The sequence below is a fragment of the Saccostrea echinata genome, unplaced genomic scaffold (genome assembly GCF_033153115.1).
Source record: "Saccostrea echinata isolate AGI-Se365-2 ecotype Australia unplaced genomic scaffold, CSIRO_AGI_Sech_v1 ptg000009l, whole genome shotgun sequence".
NCBI lineage: Eukaryota > Metazoa > Mollusca > Bivalvia > Ostreida > Ostreidae > Saccostrea > Saccostrea echinata.
Genome location: NW_026889758.1, coordinates 16,294,384 through 16,310,440, shown reverse-complemented (window position 1 = coordinate 16,310,440; position 16,057 = coordinate 16,294,384). Strand labels below are relative to the sequence as shown.

The 16,057-nt window shown below is 32.8% G+C and overlaps 1 protein-coding gene across 1 annotated transcript; it reads right to left on the bottom strand.

The window, feature by feature from the left end:
- Positions 1-1,022: 1,022 nt before the first annotated feature.
- On the bottom strand, positions 1,023-15,858 carry LOC133183380 (F-box only protein 6-like). Its single transcript, XM_061318341.1, has 6 exons — positions 15,491-15,858; positions 11,409-11,513; positions 5,804-5,930; positions 2,446-2,572; positions 1,912-2,051; positions 1,023-1,492 (listed from the first exon to the last, which is right to left on the bottom strand). The coding sequence occupies exons 1-6, from the start codon at positions 15,768-15,770 to the stop codon at positions 1,357-1,359; spliced, it is 915 nt and encodes a 304-aa protein (XP_061174325.1). The 5' UTR covers positions 15,771-15,858; the 3' UTR covers positions 1,023-1,356.
- Between the last annotated feature and the right edge of the window lie 199 nt (positions 15,859-16,057).

The following is a 16,057-nucleotide window of genomic DNA, read 5'->3' as shown; positions in this document are numbered from 1 at the left end:
CACTTCAACCCAGTCCATCATCCTGAGAATGTAGGTCAGATCCAGCAACCAGAGCAAGTGTGATAGTGTACATCCCTGGAGGCGTCATCCATGCAAGTTTGATACAGATACTGCTTATAGTTACTTGGGAATGGACTTGCAGTATTACATAATCTCATCTCAACTACATCTAGGTGAGATAAAGACTAAACTTTTCAGTGTTTCTCTAGTTGAAGCAAGGAATTCAAATTTATGGAACATATATTAATTACTGTCTAGAAAGTTTAAAAATGGGATTGGGGAAAATTCTAGAAACATGATGCACTCTTTCCCTATGTGTTTAAAATTGAAATTGAATTCTTGTGCATTTAAAAGGGGTTGGGGTTTAGGGGTAATTCAGATTATATGCAGTTTAACATTTGTTGTTTATTTGTAATGTAAATGATAAGTATTGTATCTGTGGTTTTAGGCATTTTAAATTGTCGGGGCTGTAAGCTTAGGTGAACTTTATTGATTAAAGTTTGTTGTTCCTTAACTTTTCACATTTTTAACTTCTCTGGAGCTACTAGGCCGTATTAACTAATATGGAATCATCACTGTTCCTGAGGGACTGATGTTCTTGGATTTAGTAGGTTACCTTTACCCACAAATTTACATCCCCATCAACCATACCTTCGTCAACGTATCATTTCAAAGGGTCTTCTGTATTATACGTTAACCACAAAATTACATTCCCATAAACTAGTAAATTTTGCTTGCCCATGAGCATTGACCCCCATGAATTAAAACGAGTCTACAGTAATCTTGACTGTGAACTTCCTTATGTGAAGGGGATTCAAGGTTGAAGGGGAGATAATCAGGAAAAAGTGACAATTATAGGTGGGGTCTGTAAAGATCCTCAAGAACCACTGGACCAGAAGAGATATTGTATTAATCTGAGAACTTGGTCATTAATAAAGAAATATGACATAAATAAGACAAGATTTTAAAGCAACCATAATGATTATAAAAATCTCCATGAGTTATTTATCAGTAACACGTAATACCTTTTTATAAAACTTTATTGAGAGAATTACAGTAAAGAAATGGACTATATGTCCATATACATATAGACAAAATATGTGTAAATACTTAAAATCTTCATATGTGAGTGTCAGGTCACTCATATTTAATACTAACTATTAAAGAATACTTCATTCAACAAAAATATGAAAAACATGTAACCAAGCAATAAGCAATATTGGTATACATGACCAGAGTATTTTAGGGTACAGAAGTATTAACAAAAACCAGTTATCTTCCTTGCTCACATTTAATTCAGTCAAAGCCATAAGTCTTTCTCCTGGGTGAGCAACATTTAGCAATCAGGTGATATAATTACAAGATGGCTCCCTCTTCTTCCTCTTCATCATTTTCCTCCGAATCATTCCACATATATTCAGGCTCATATTCTGAGGATGAGGAAGAGTAGCGAGACTTGGACACCTGTGAAGGGGAGTCTACACTGTCAGACCTGAAATGTTAATTAATGATGATTATTACTTTGGGTCCTAATTATATTTTGTATACAATTAACAACATTCTGATTGATTATACTACCCTGTAATAAATCATTTTATAGCCCATTGGGATTCCAAGAACATGGTCACAATGGTTGATCCCTCCCCCCATCTTTACCCCAATTAAAAGAAATTGAGGAAAAAAAGAAGAAATTGAGTGATAATTCGGTTTTCAAACAAGCCTTCATAAGTATAGATAAACTCACAATTTACTTGGGAATGGTTTTCGCTTTAAAATAAATGCTAGCGTCAACAGTACACTGCATCTAACAGTGTATCTGATATTTATATGTATCTGATATTTATAGCGATTGAATTAAAAACAAATCTCAAAATGTATTGATTTAGAAACAAAACAAATTGTAACATTAACCGGTGCTGAAGGTTGAATCTAACACTAGCATTTGTGAACTTGGAACCATAGTGCCCTGCCCAGAATTGCTGATCTTTGCCTTTGTGTCGAAATTTTATAAACCTCAATCCTTCTGGATATGATGTAAAAATATGTTCAACCTGAAAACAATAATGAAATCCTCATGTAATGAAAGAAATAACTGGAAAATGTGACAGATATGTACCTATGGTAAACCTTTATATTAACATATGGGTATATATAACAGAGTAACATTAATATCTTTTAAGACTTAAAAAATAAAAATATCAATGTATGATATTTCTCACAATTATCTGTGATCTGATTTTACCGTTTCTCCTACTACCTGTAATTTGAAGTAAGGAAAAATACATGTATAATAGAGAGAGAAGAATCAGAACAAGGCATATTTTAATCTTGCTCGTAATTTGAAATACCATAGGAATTAAACAATGTAAATTTGTTACCTAGTCTTGAAGTTTACACACCAATTTCTACTACACAGTATGTGTATGAAATACATATTTTATGTACCTGAAACCAGTCTCTGCCTGCTGGTTTTTCATCAGAAAACGACCATTTATCCAACACCTTGGATTCAGCATCTAATAGCTCAACTTTTATGTGGTACTCCATCTTGCAGTCAAACCTTGCTGCATACCTTTAAGATAATAAGTAGAATTCTTTTTTTTATCCCCATGCGATATTCATACTAAGCTTAAATTCATCAGCTTGTTGAATTGAAAAGTTCTGATCATAAAGTAGTGACAATTAATACTATGCACTGTTGTATCATTTTATTTTGTGAAGGGTTCAATTTTTAGCTCACCTGAGCTAAATGCTCAAGTGAGCTTTTCTGATCACCCATTGTCTGGCATTTTCTGTCTGTCTGCCCATCTGCAAACTTTTCACATTTTGGACTTATTCTTAAGAACCACTGGGCCAATTTTAACCAAAGTTGGCACAAAGTATCCTTGGATAAGTGGATTCTAAATTGTACAAATGAAAGGTCAAGCTCACCTCCAAGGGTTGATAAACAAGAAAAAGGCAAAATTAGGGTGGGGCAATTAAAAAAAATCCTGTCAAGAACCACTGGGCCAGAAAAGGTGAAACTTGTGTAGGAGCTTCCTAAGGTAGTGTAGATTCTAAATTTTTCAAATCATGCCTACCCCCTTCCCCAGGGGCTGCAATAGGGGATCAATATATATATAAATAAAAGATCTTTAAACTTCTTTTTCTCAAGAACCACTGGACCAGTAGAGATAAAACTTACATGAAAGCTTTCTGATATACAATATAGTGTAGATTCTAAATTGTTTAAATCATGGCCCCCAGTGGCAAGGTGGGGCCACAATAGGAAATTTATTTTTTACATTGAAATATGTGAGAAAAATCTATACAAGATGCGCATGGGCCACAAGGCTCACCTGAGTCACTAAGCTTTATACTTTGATGTCCTATTGTAGCCCCACCCGACCCCAGGGGGTCATGATTTGAACAACTTCAATCTACACATTTTTCAGGATGCTGACGTCAATATGACTTATCTTGCCTTAGCTGATCTTAAGATTTTTAAAGATTTTTTCCTACATATTCTTATGTAAAACTTTAATCGCCCATTTTTGTCCCACAAACTTTAATGTATATTACATGAGGATGCTTCCATATCTATATAACTAATCAGCCCTTTGTCTTTATTTTTAGAAGATTTAAAAAAAATTTTCCCCTATATATTCCTATGTAAAACTTTGATTTCCTGTTTTGGCCCCACCCTACATCCAGGGGTCAAGATCTGAACAAACCTGACTACACTACCTAAGGATGCTTCCATATCATGCCATTGCTGCTATTGAGAAGAAGACTTTTAAAGATTTTTTTCCAATCTATTCCTATGTACTAAAACTTTGATAGCTTATTGTGGCCCCACCCTACCCCTAGGGGTCACGGTTTGAACAAATTTGAATCTGCACTAAGTAAAGTAAGTTTCAACTCTTCTGGCCCAGTGGTTCTTGAGAAGGTTTTAATATAATCCCACCCTATATTTGCCATTTTTTAAATTATCTCTCCCTGGAAAGGGACATGGCCCTTCATTTGAACAAACTTGAATACCCTTCTCCCAAGGATAGTTTGTGCCAAGTTTGGTTGAAATTGGCTCATTGGTTTATAAGAAAATAAAAATGTAGAAAGTTTACACCAATGCTGAAAGAACAGATTTCAGAAAAGCTGAGTCACTTGTCTTCAGCTCTAAAATCTTCTTCTCAAGAACCACTGGATCAGAAGTGATAAAACTTGTATGAAAGCTTTCTGAGATTACGCAGATTCTAAACTGTTTAAATCATGGCCCCCAAAGGTAGGGTGGGACCATTCGGGAATCAGTTTTTTACATTGAAATATACCGGTATGGGGAAAATATCTTTAAAAATCTACTCAAAAGCTATTGTACCAGAAAAGATGAAATTTTTGTGAAAGGTTTCTGAGATAGTGTAGATTCTAAATACATGTAGTTCAAATCAAGGCACACAGAGGAAGGATGGGGCTAAAAAGGGGGATAAAAGTAAACAGGAAAAATTAAAGAAATCTTCTCTTGAACCACTGGACCTGAGAAGTTGAAACTTATGTGAAAGGTTCCTAATATAATGTAGATTGTAAATTTTTCAAATCACGGTCCCTGGTGTAGGACTTGGTCACAGTTGGGGATCGAAGTTTTACATGAAACTGCATGTGTATGAGATTTTTTGACAAAAAAAATCTTCTCAAAAAAAAAAAAAAACACAAAAGAACCATTAATTTGCAAAGATTCACAAGTTGTGTGCATTTATCTTTTTTAAAATTATGAATCCTGGGTAGCATAGGCTAAAATCATGATCAAATTTTACATAATGCGTATGTATAAAGGATAAGAACTTTATTTTCCATAACTGCAAGGCTATGTTAGTCATATTGATGTGAGGCATCCCATTGTTGTGTTAGAGTTAGGGTAGGACCACAACATGGGAATATAAAAATCTTCTGATGAACAGCAGGGTTAAAGTTACTCAAGTGAGCATTGTGGCTGGTTCTCTTGTTGTGGATTTCATGGGTATTCTTACCCATGAATAACTTAGAAGGCATTTGTCCATAAAATTACAAATCTCCATAAGACTTAATTTTGAGAAATACATGAATATTGCCCCCAACACTACCTTGTGTGTGCTGTATTTAACATCAATTTTGGTTAAATCTGGAATGAAGGGTTTAATTAACAAGCTCTGAGACTCATCATTCAAATGAGTGTATAGAACTAGAAACCCCATTCCAATAAACATAACAAAAGAGAAGCTAAGAGTCGTAAAAAAAGCAATCGCCCCTGCCTGATCCTGACTGCCACATTCCTCCCTCCATAAAGGCCTTCGACCCCCGAAGACACCAACCCAGGTTCTTCCCTGGCAGGTCTTTCACCTGTCATTTCCAGGGCATGGCACAGCACCAAATGTAACAAGGAGAGGAGAATAAATGCGATGGACCAGACCGGGATTCAAACCTGGGCTCCCCTGAATCTCCAGTCAGGTGCTCTACCAACTGAGCTCTCTGGCCACAGGCAATGGAACCCATCTGACTGATACATTCCTCCTCCTTACAGGCCTGAAGACAACAACCTAGGCTCTTACCTGACAGGTCTTTCACCTGTCACATCCAGGGTATGGCATCAAATGGAACTGGAGAGGAGAAAAATGCAACGGAATAGACCGGAATTCAAACCCGAACCCCCTGAATCTCCAGTCAGGTGGCCTCTACCAACTGAGCTATCTGGCCAACGGTGATCGAACCCATCTTAACACCACATACCATTAATGGGAAAGTGGAAAAGTGGTGAGTTAAATAAACATCTGAATCCTATAATAGTAAGACCTACCACTCTGAGACCTGGACCTCGGGTCTTATTTTATCCAGGACCTCAGAAGAACATCCTTCCTTAACTAAGTCAATAATCTGATGTTTCTCACACCATCCATAGGATGTCACCCAGCACTTGTATGATCCTAAAAGTAGAAGATTAATGTTAAAATAATCAAATTCTGTGAACAAAATATGGATCTTAAATTTGCTAAACGTGAACACACTTAAAGAAACAAGAAATTTTTGAGAAACATATATGTTCAGTTTGCCTCCTGATTTTTGACCTAATGTGAAATCAAAATCAGTAGGGGCCATTTACTCTTTAAATGGAACCAGTGTACAAAGTTTGATGTCCATCAAGGACAGGCCTCTCAAGATATTGAGCAGTCAATATATTCCATTGTCCAGTTTGACCCTTAACCTAAAAATCTACAATGGTTATCTACTCCTCAATGGGAACCAGTGTACCAAGTTTCATGTCTGTCTAGCATAGACAAAGGGTTCTCAAGATATTGAGGAGTCAATATCTTTCCATGTCCAGTTTGACTGACCTTTGACTTTGTAACCTCAAAATCAATAGGGGTCATTTATAGGGATGGGTGATTTTATTGGTGTACTGGTATATTGAAATTTTTTTATTGCATGATGCATATGTATATGCATGATATGGAGATTAAAATACCAGTATTTAGTATGCAATGGCATACATTCCTTTCTGCTGATGTGTAGGTTAGTGTGAAGTCACAGATTTAACCTGAGGTGCAAAGTGTGGGTAGGCAAGGAGCCCCCTCTCGATAGGTATTGGGGGGGGGGGGGGTCAAAGGGAGCATTTTTGCAAACTCGAAGAAACCTACAATTGTAATTTGACCACTGAAAATAATATTGTAAACATATTTTCAGTTTATATCATGATATGAAGACCACTTAACAAAATTGAGAACTCTTAAAGGTGCACAGACACAGATTTAAAGTTTATATTTCCTCAAATTTTCTGTATGATATCACAACTTCTATGTTGCTATAACATTTCACACGAAAATAAAATTAAAAACTTATTTAATCTGGAAATTATTGAAACTACGAATTTCGGGAGGCGTTTGATTAACACATCCTTGCACTTTCACAATTTTTAACTTTATCCTTAATACTTAAGAAAAGTAGCAATTTTGTTGTGTATTGATGAATAATGTTACATCTATAATCCAGAAAATTCAGAGTAAAAATGTGCGAAAGCAAAACCCACTCACTTTTAAGTATTGTCAGCCCGTGCTCAGTGTTGTGTAGTTGTGTACAGTTTAACAAATTGAATACACCCGTGAAACATAAACTGTTTTTGTAAACGGGGCACAGGCTCTGTTGTTGTTAATGTTTACGTTTCACCGGGTGTCTTCAATTGTTAAACTCTGCACACACCACTGAGCACGGACTGACAATACTGGTGAGAGGATTTTGCTTTCTACATTTCTACTCTGAAATTGCTGCATTACAGTTTTAATAATTTTCATTAATAAATAACAAAATTGCTACTTTTCTAAATTAATAGGGATAAAGTTAAAATTTGTGAAAGTGCAAGGATGTGTCTATCAAACGCGTCCACAAATTCGAAGTTTCAATAACTTCCAGATAAAATAAGATTTTATCAAATTTTTGTATGAAATGCTATAGCAACATATAAGTCATGAAATTATACAGAAAAATTGAGTAAACATTAACTTCAAATCTGTGTCTAAGCACCTTTAACTTATCCTTTTACTCTGCTTAGAAAATATGGTAACTTACTTACTGAATAATCCAAATACGAACAATACTTTCAATTTCCTACTAACCAAAAATATTTCCAGTTATCAATTTCACTTCCTGCACTAATACCTGTTGCTGTCGATGGTTTTGAAATTGTCTGATAAGATTTTATAACACTTGAATTTCGGCTTAAAAAAGCAAAACTGTAAACATTTACATTGGATAGGTATAAAAGTGTGAATTGCTAAGAATTCTTTTTTGGCATTTGCAACAAAATAAGTAAAAAATATTAGGTTAAAATAAAAGATTATTACCAACTCCCCTCCCCCATTTTTTCAACTAAGTTTTTAGTTTCCCTGTTTTAAGTTTAAGTTTTAAGTTTCCCTGACAAAATGATGTGTAGGCTACAGCCTTTTTGCCTATATGGAATATATGCCACTGGTATGTAATTATAAATTCCAGAAATAATTAATTTTTTTATTCAAACTTTTGAATTACAATTACCAGAATTAATTAATTGTAAAAATGTTGTAATCCAAATATGCTTTTGATATATAAATAAGTAGAAATATGTCCATAGGACATGAATGCCCCGACGAGGGTATATTACTAATGCAGCATGAAAACTTGTATTAGTGTATGAAATTTGATGAGAATATTTTGAATAGTTTCTTTAAAATTGAAATTGAAATCTAAAAAGTTTGATATAGATGATAAATTCTGGCCAAATTATGTATAAGTGCATAAACTTACATAAATATATCTTAAATGGTTTCTTTAAAATTAAGCAAAATGCAAATCTAAGAAATGTGAGGTCAAGGTCACAGGAAAGTTCAAGGTCAAATGTTTCTGATGCAGTTGAATACTTTTCACAAATACGTATCAGCATATTTAAGTTTGATAAAAATATTTTGAATGGTTCATTTAAAACTGAGCTAAACACTAATTTAAAATAAATGAAGTTGAGGTCAAAGGAAAGGTCAAGGTCAAAAAATGTTGATGCAGTTGAAAAGGTTACATCAGTATGTATTAGCATATGAAGTTTGATAAAAATATTATGAATGTTTTCTTTAAAACTGAGTTAAACACAAATTGAGAAAAGTGAGGTCAAGGTCAAAGAAAAGGTCAAGGTCAAAAAATATTGATGCAGTTGAGTAGCTTACATCAGTATGTATCAGCATATGAAGTTTGACCCTAATTTAAGAAAAGTAAGGTCAAGGTCAAAGGAATGGTCAAGGTAAAAAAATGTTGATGCAGTTGAATAGCTTACATCAGTATGTACCAACATATGAAGCTTGATTACACTATACCTTGAAAGGTATCTTTAAAACTGAGCTAAATACTAATTTAAGAAAAGTGAGGTCAAGGTCAAATGAAAGGTCAAGGTCAAAAAATGTTGATGCAGTTGCATAGCTCTCATCAATATCTATCAGCATATGAAGTTTGATAAAAATATCTTGGATAGTTTCTTTGAAACTGAGCTTTGAACAGAGCTAAACACAAAGTGTGACAGAAGGTCAGATGGAAGGACGGAAGACGGACGTGACAAACACTATATGCCCCGGCCATATTCATGGCGGGGCATAAAAATAAAGAAGGTGAAGATATGTTTTCACACCAAATTTGTTAGAAAAATTATGGAAATTCATTTAATATCATAGTAAAGACTGCCTGTTAATAAGTAACTAGAAGTCTATGACGAGATTGTAGCTCTTCTGGTTTGTACTTTTAACAAAGGAACTTGAAACTATGCAAAAGAAATAAATTAGAATATTTAAAATTGGTTTTGTCTTGAAATCAAAAATCAATATAAAGAATTATGTATCACAGTGTAGTTTACTTGTGTGCCAAGTAATATTGAAATCGGAACAAAACTAGGAGGAATAGGATTTCGAAAGAATTTCAAAAGAAATTACTATTTTTAGTAACCATGACAAGGCGGTTCTTTAAAATTAAAAACGTATTGATAGAATTATGTATCTTAGTGTAGTCTACTTGTGTGCCAAGTTATATTGAAATCAGACAAAAACTGTAGAGGGAGTATTGTTTTGAAAGTATTTCAAAGAAATTTCTATTTTTAGTAACATGGCAATACCATTCATCAAAAATCAGTGCACTGAATTAATTTATGTATCTTAGTGTTGTCTATTTGTTTGCCAAGTAATACTGAAATCGGACCAAAACTGTAGCGTTTTCAAGAATTTCATAGAAATTTCTATTTTAGTTACCATGGCAACACTGTTCTTCAAAATCAAAAACTGACGCACTGAATTATGTATCTTTGTGTAGTCTACTTGTGTGCCAAATTATACTGAAATCGGACCAAAACTGTAGGAGCAGTAGCATTTCAAATGAATATCAAAGAAATTTCTATTTTTAGTAACCATAGGAACACCAGTCATCAAAATCAAAACCAATGCAAGTGTATCTTTGTGTAGTCTACTTGTGTGTCAAGTTATATTGAAATCAGACCAAAACTGTAGGAGGAGAAGGATTTCGAAAGAATTTCAAAGAAATTACTATATTTAGTAACCATGGCAATACCATTCATTAAAATCAAAAACTGATGCAGTGAATTATGTACCTTAGTGTAGTCTATTTGTTTGCTAAGTTATACTGAAATCAGATCAAAACTGTAGGAGGAGTAGCATTTTAAAAAACTTCATAGTAATTTCTATTTTTAGTTACCATGGCAACACCGTTCTCACAAAAACGGATTCACTGAATTAGGTATCTTTGTGTAGTCTACTTGTGTGCCAAGTTTGACTGAAATCAGACCAAAACTGTAGGAGGAGTAGCATTTTGTATTTCACAGAAATTTTTAATTTTTTGTAACATGGCAACACTGTTCTTCAAAATAAAAACCATTGCACTAAATTATGTATCTTTAGTGTAGTCTACTTGTGTGCCAAGTTATATTGAAATCAGACCAAAACTGTAGGAAGATTAGTGTTTTAAAGGAATTTCACAGAAATTTCTATTTTAAGTAACGGTAAACCATGGAAATACCATTAATTAAAATCAAAAACTGATGCTGCAGCAGTGAATTATATATCTTAGTGTAGTCTATTTGTTTGCCAAGTTAAATTGTAAGAGGAGTAGTGTTTTAAAGGAATTTCACAGATATTTCTATTTCTAGTAACCATGGCAACACCATTCAATAATATCAAAAACCTATGCACTAAATTGTGTATCTTAGTGTAGTCTACTTGTGTGCCAAGTTATACTGAAATCAGACCAAAACTGTAGGAGGAGATGCATTTTGAAAAATTGTTTACAGACAGACAGCTAGACAGATGGACACAGACGGACGGACGACAGACACCTTGCTATTGCATAAGCTCTTCTGGTCTCTGACAAGCAGAGCTAACAAGAGTAGATTTGGAAAGGTCTTGAAACAGGTAATGCACATGTCAAATATAAAAGATGAACCTCTCTCATTCAAAAGTAATCAGCAATGTTAAAATTTTTGAAAATAAGATCAAACTTCAAGGTCAAGGTCACACCATCAAAAAATCATCTTGCACAGGTAATGCATATTCAAATATCAATGCCCTTTCTTCTCTCATTCAAAGGCTATTGGGAAAGTTTAAATTTTTGAAAATTACACTTTCAAAGTCAAGGTGTCAAAAATCATAGCGCAGTTAGTTTTAATTGTTACTCATATTCACTTTCATCTCAAGAATCACTTCACCATTTCAAACAGGATTAAAACATCATTTGGTAAAGATGATTTAAATTATTTCAAATTAGGACCAATTTTCAATAGAGATGAATAAGAATATATTGTTTTAATGCTTTTTACTGACTTTCTTTTAGCTATTCTTTTGCAAACAGTATGTTTTTTTTTTATTTACAATAATTACAACCTATAGTCTTACCTTTAAAGTCTGCAAACTTCTCCAATGGATGACAACCTACTGGTTTGTCTTCAACTACAAATCGATCTCCTCCATTTTTGTCAATTTTCCAATGATCAAATTTTTCTGAAAGAGCACAAATCTTATATATATATATATATATATATATATATATATATATATATATATATATATATATATATATATATATAACAATATTCTATCCTAACTTCCATGTCATAATGTGAATATCTTTAAGCACAAGTACGACATACTGAATATTAAACTTAAAAGAAGAACAAGAGAATATCTGAAAGCCCCAGTCATTACCATTCCAACAAATATTTACTTTTAATTTTTTATTTTAAAAACAAGTACACAATAACATGGGGGCAGTGACATCTGCAGGTGTCCCCCTATATTACTCCTCACTAGGGGTGCCAGGGGGTCCTTAGATTTGATAGTAAATATTACAATATTTTACAAATATACATATACAAATTAACACACAATATACTTAAAATATGACATTGCAAAAGAATGAATTTGCTTGACTTTTGATTTGCTAGAGAAAAATAATATAAAGTTTGTGTAACAGTTATGTAATAAATTGTATAATAACATAGTAATTATATTAGGCATTGAGAGATTGATAATCCTATGTTGGAAGGGGAACAAACACAAAGTATTTCCACAAGGGTCAGGTCACCCTCTTATACTTAACCTTAGGCCAAACAAAAAAATATGTGTGGTTCCGGTTACACTTCCAAAAAAATTAGGGTAGGTAGGTAGGGATTTTTTTTTTTTTTTTTTTTTTTTTAAGCAAAATGATTTTCTTAATTTTTTTCTAAATAATACCTATCACTGCTTTGCAAATGGCATTTAGATGTGGTGTGATAATATACTAGTCAATATTGGTAGGGGACACCTACATGCTAGCTTGCTTTGGATTTAACACTATTAAACACTTGCACTATGTTTTGCAAGGAGGCCGTCATTGCTGAAACTAAAACTTAAACTGGAGCCATTGATGGAAATCGGGGGAAATTCCGGAAAAAATATGAAAATTGCCAAAAAAAAGTTTAGGGTCGGGGGTATAAAATAGGGAAGGTCGGGTAACCGGAACCACACATATTTTTTTATTTGGCCTTAAGACTATATATTAATACTACTGATTCTGTTAAAAAAATTACAGAGGAGGAAAAAAACAAGCAAATTCAAAGAATTGTGGTCCCCCACTTTCAGGGTCTTAGTGCTTGGGATGCAAATTTGTTTATGGCATATTGTAACTGTCTTGTGTGTCCTGTCTTGTCTGTCCATTTGGGCTGGGATGATATTGTTTTTTTCATATTGATACATAATCACGATATTTGAGCCATGATATGATATGTATCAAATTTTGAATTGGTCATAAAATCTTATTTTTCTATTGAAATGAACAAGACATTTCTTCACAATTAAGAACAATTTTATTAAAGAAGCTATGTATCTGTTGTAGAACAAAATTATTTGACACAAGTGGTTTTAATTAGGGATGGCAAGGAATATTCAAATATTCATTCGATGAGTTGATATTCGAATATGAATTTAAGATTCGAATATTCGGTGTTTTTCAGATTTCATAAAAAGAAGTACTGTGATTGATAAATTTTGATTAGAACAGTGCTGGGATTATCCCTGTTTAATTTACTAGCGATCAATTTCGATCGCCTGATTTCTTTCACTACTTTCATATCTTGTAGATCTACTAAATTACATGTATTTTGTTTTGAGTGAGGTGTTAAAGAACTGTACAATAATGCTTTATGTATAATACAAAACGTACTTTCATAGTTTTTTTAGTTAGATATGATCGGATCTAGAAGCGAGCACAAAGAAATGAAATATTAGAATGTCTAAAAGGCGTGAAGAGTATAAATTAATTGATCATTGAATGGATGTCCGATAGAATTAGTCTGTAATTAATATTGTAAAGGGCTTAATTTCAGAATAAATGTGTAAATTACTTGATTATCTCGGGTTGTACATAATCCTGAATTTTATGTTCATTATCGGGAAATTAGTTAATTACCTAGGAAAATTGTCTATGGAAATATTTGTTTATATTGTATCAAAGATTATACATGTAATCATATCTCTTATCAGGCAGATAATTGTAATTTATTACAAATATTGAAATCTGAACAGTATACTGTTACGACTATCTTGCCTTTGGTAAGACGACTGGTTCCTCAGTTGGAACATGTTCCATTTTCATTTGTTAAAATTATACTTTTCTACATTTAAATCAATTATTTATTTCAAACATTGACAAATATCAAATGGAATTTCTTATTGTACACCTACAAAAGTCTTCATACAATTTTACTTCCAATATAAGTATACCTACGCTTAATCTTTCATGATGCATATTTAAGATAAAACATATTTTATAAAACATATTTTATCTATTTTATCGAATATTCGAATACTTTCATTGAATATTTGAATATGAATTATTGACAAAATTGACATCCCTAGTTTTAATTACTGTATGTGTACTTAAAAAAGCAAGCGTCATATTTTAGTGGCTTTGGCGCAGACAACGATGCGCTAATTCATGAATACCACTAAGAAATCATTTATAAATACAATATACGGCGCAGACATGTATAGCGCTAATTCATGATTTCGCCAACAACTCCATACCCAGTGATTGTGCTAAATTTTGAATATGCCAATTTATGTACACATACAGTATTATGTATTTCATATTGATATTTATATTTAGTATAGTTATCTTATATATTAAACCCAAAATGTTAAGTAAACAAAGAAAAAATAAGTCTGAAATTTTTTGGGCAATATTTCGATATTTCTACACACGTATCGATATGTGCGTATCATCCTCAGATAACATCAATATTATCAATATTTCAATATATCGTCCCAGCCCTACTGTCCATCATATAATAAAAATATACATTTTTTTAATTAATAAAAGTTATGACAAAGATAAACGGTTCTCAAAATTGCATCAGATCATGAGATCAAATATCATAATACAACCTAAAGGGTCTTGTCGCAAATAATGCACATGTGAAAAATAAAAAATGAAAACCTGTCTCCTCTGAAAGAAAAGGTATGGGCACAGTTAAAATTTTTGATAAGTAGGTCAAACCTGTAGGTCAAGGTCATGAAGTTAAAAATGCTAGGCCAAGTTCTTTCTGAAAGATGTTGTCTTATGTAATGTACATGTAAAATATAAAAGACCTATCTTCTCTCATTTAAAATTTATTCCAAATGTAAAAAAAAAAAATTGAAAAAGACTCAAGGTTAAATTTTAAGGTTAAGGTCAAATACCAGAAATCATTTGGAATTGACTTAAAATAGGTAATGCACAGTCAAATATAAAAGATAATCTTCTCTCATCTAAAAGTTATCAGCAATGTTAAAATTTTGAAAATTAGGTCAAACTTCAAGGTCAAGGTCATGGGTTAAAAATCATAGTACATATGGAAAGTCTTGTCACAGGTAATTCACATTATAATTATGAAATCCCTATCTTCTTTCAATCAAAAGTTATCACTAATGTTAAAATTTTTGAAAATTAGGTCAAACATCAAGGTCACGGGTCAAAAATCATAGCACCTTTAGAAATGTATTATCACAGGCAATGCAATATCAATATGAATGCACCATCTTTTCTCATTCAAAAGCTACAACCATGTTAAAGTTTTTGAAAAGTAGGTCAAACTTCAAGGTCAAAATCCATAGTAGATTTGGAAAGGTCTTGTCACGTTTAATGTGACATATGAAATAGAAAAGCCCTAACCCTTTTCATTCAAAAGTTACACCCAAAGTTAAAGTAATGTAATAATTTTTGAAAAGTTAGTCAAACTTAAAGGTCAAGGACACATGGTCAAAAATCTTAGTATATTTGGAAAGGTCTTGCCACACTTAATGTACATATGAAATATGAAAACCTTATCTTTTTTCATTCAAAAGTTATGATCGAGATTAAAGTTTCTGTGACAGACTGACAGACAGACAAACTGACAATACTGAATGAATCAGAAAAGCTCACTTGTACTTTTGGCTATTGAGAGCTAATATTAACGTACCTAATGCACATGGATTTTTGATCAAATTTCGATTGTATGGGTTTTGAAAAAAATATTTCTTAAAATCATCTGGTGGAAGGGGTAACCATTTTGAGGAGTAATATCCTTCTCTTTCACATTTAGTTTTCCATAGAGTCTGGGTGTCAACTAATCGTTTCCAGTTTTTACAAACCAGGGAACACTTAAGTAAGAGATCCTTTTCATTCACAAATGACAAAATATGCAGCAGCACAGTTTCTGGTACTTCACTTAAATCCATCACTGAGTGGTGTGTGCCCATTTTGAGTTGATTTTGAAGAATAGGTTAGGCGCCTGACTGTCAAAATGAGTAACTGTCATGGACATGGTTTTCCCTGAATCATAGTGAATGTAAACATACATACTGTGCTGTGGGTATAAGTAGTTTTACCTTGATTATTACAAAAAAAACTTATGGGTTTGTAATTCGTATAAACATGATAAACTAGTGAGAAACTTACAGTAATTAAAGGTTTAATGAAATAGTTAATTTTTTATTATTTGATAACTTAGCCCAAGATAACAAGGCAAATATTGGTTTTTGCGTTG

What these genes read in the sequence shown, in the direction of transcription:
- LOC133183380 (XM_061318341.1), bottom strand. Translation starts at nt 15,770, where the DNA reads ATGGGCACACACCACTCAGTGATGGATTTAAGTGAAGTACCAGAAACT. An exon ending in GAAGTTTGCAGACTTTAAAG is followed by an intron (nt 5,931 to 11,408) that starts GTAAGACTATAG and finishes TTCTACTTTTAG; the next exon opens with GATCATACAAGTGCTGGGTG. An exon ending in GAGGTCCAGGTCTCAGAGTG is followed by an intron (nt 2,573 to 5,803) that starts GTAGGTCTTACT and finishes ATTATCTTAAAG; the next exon opens with GTATGCAGCAAGGTTTGACT.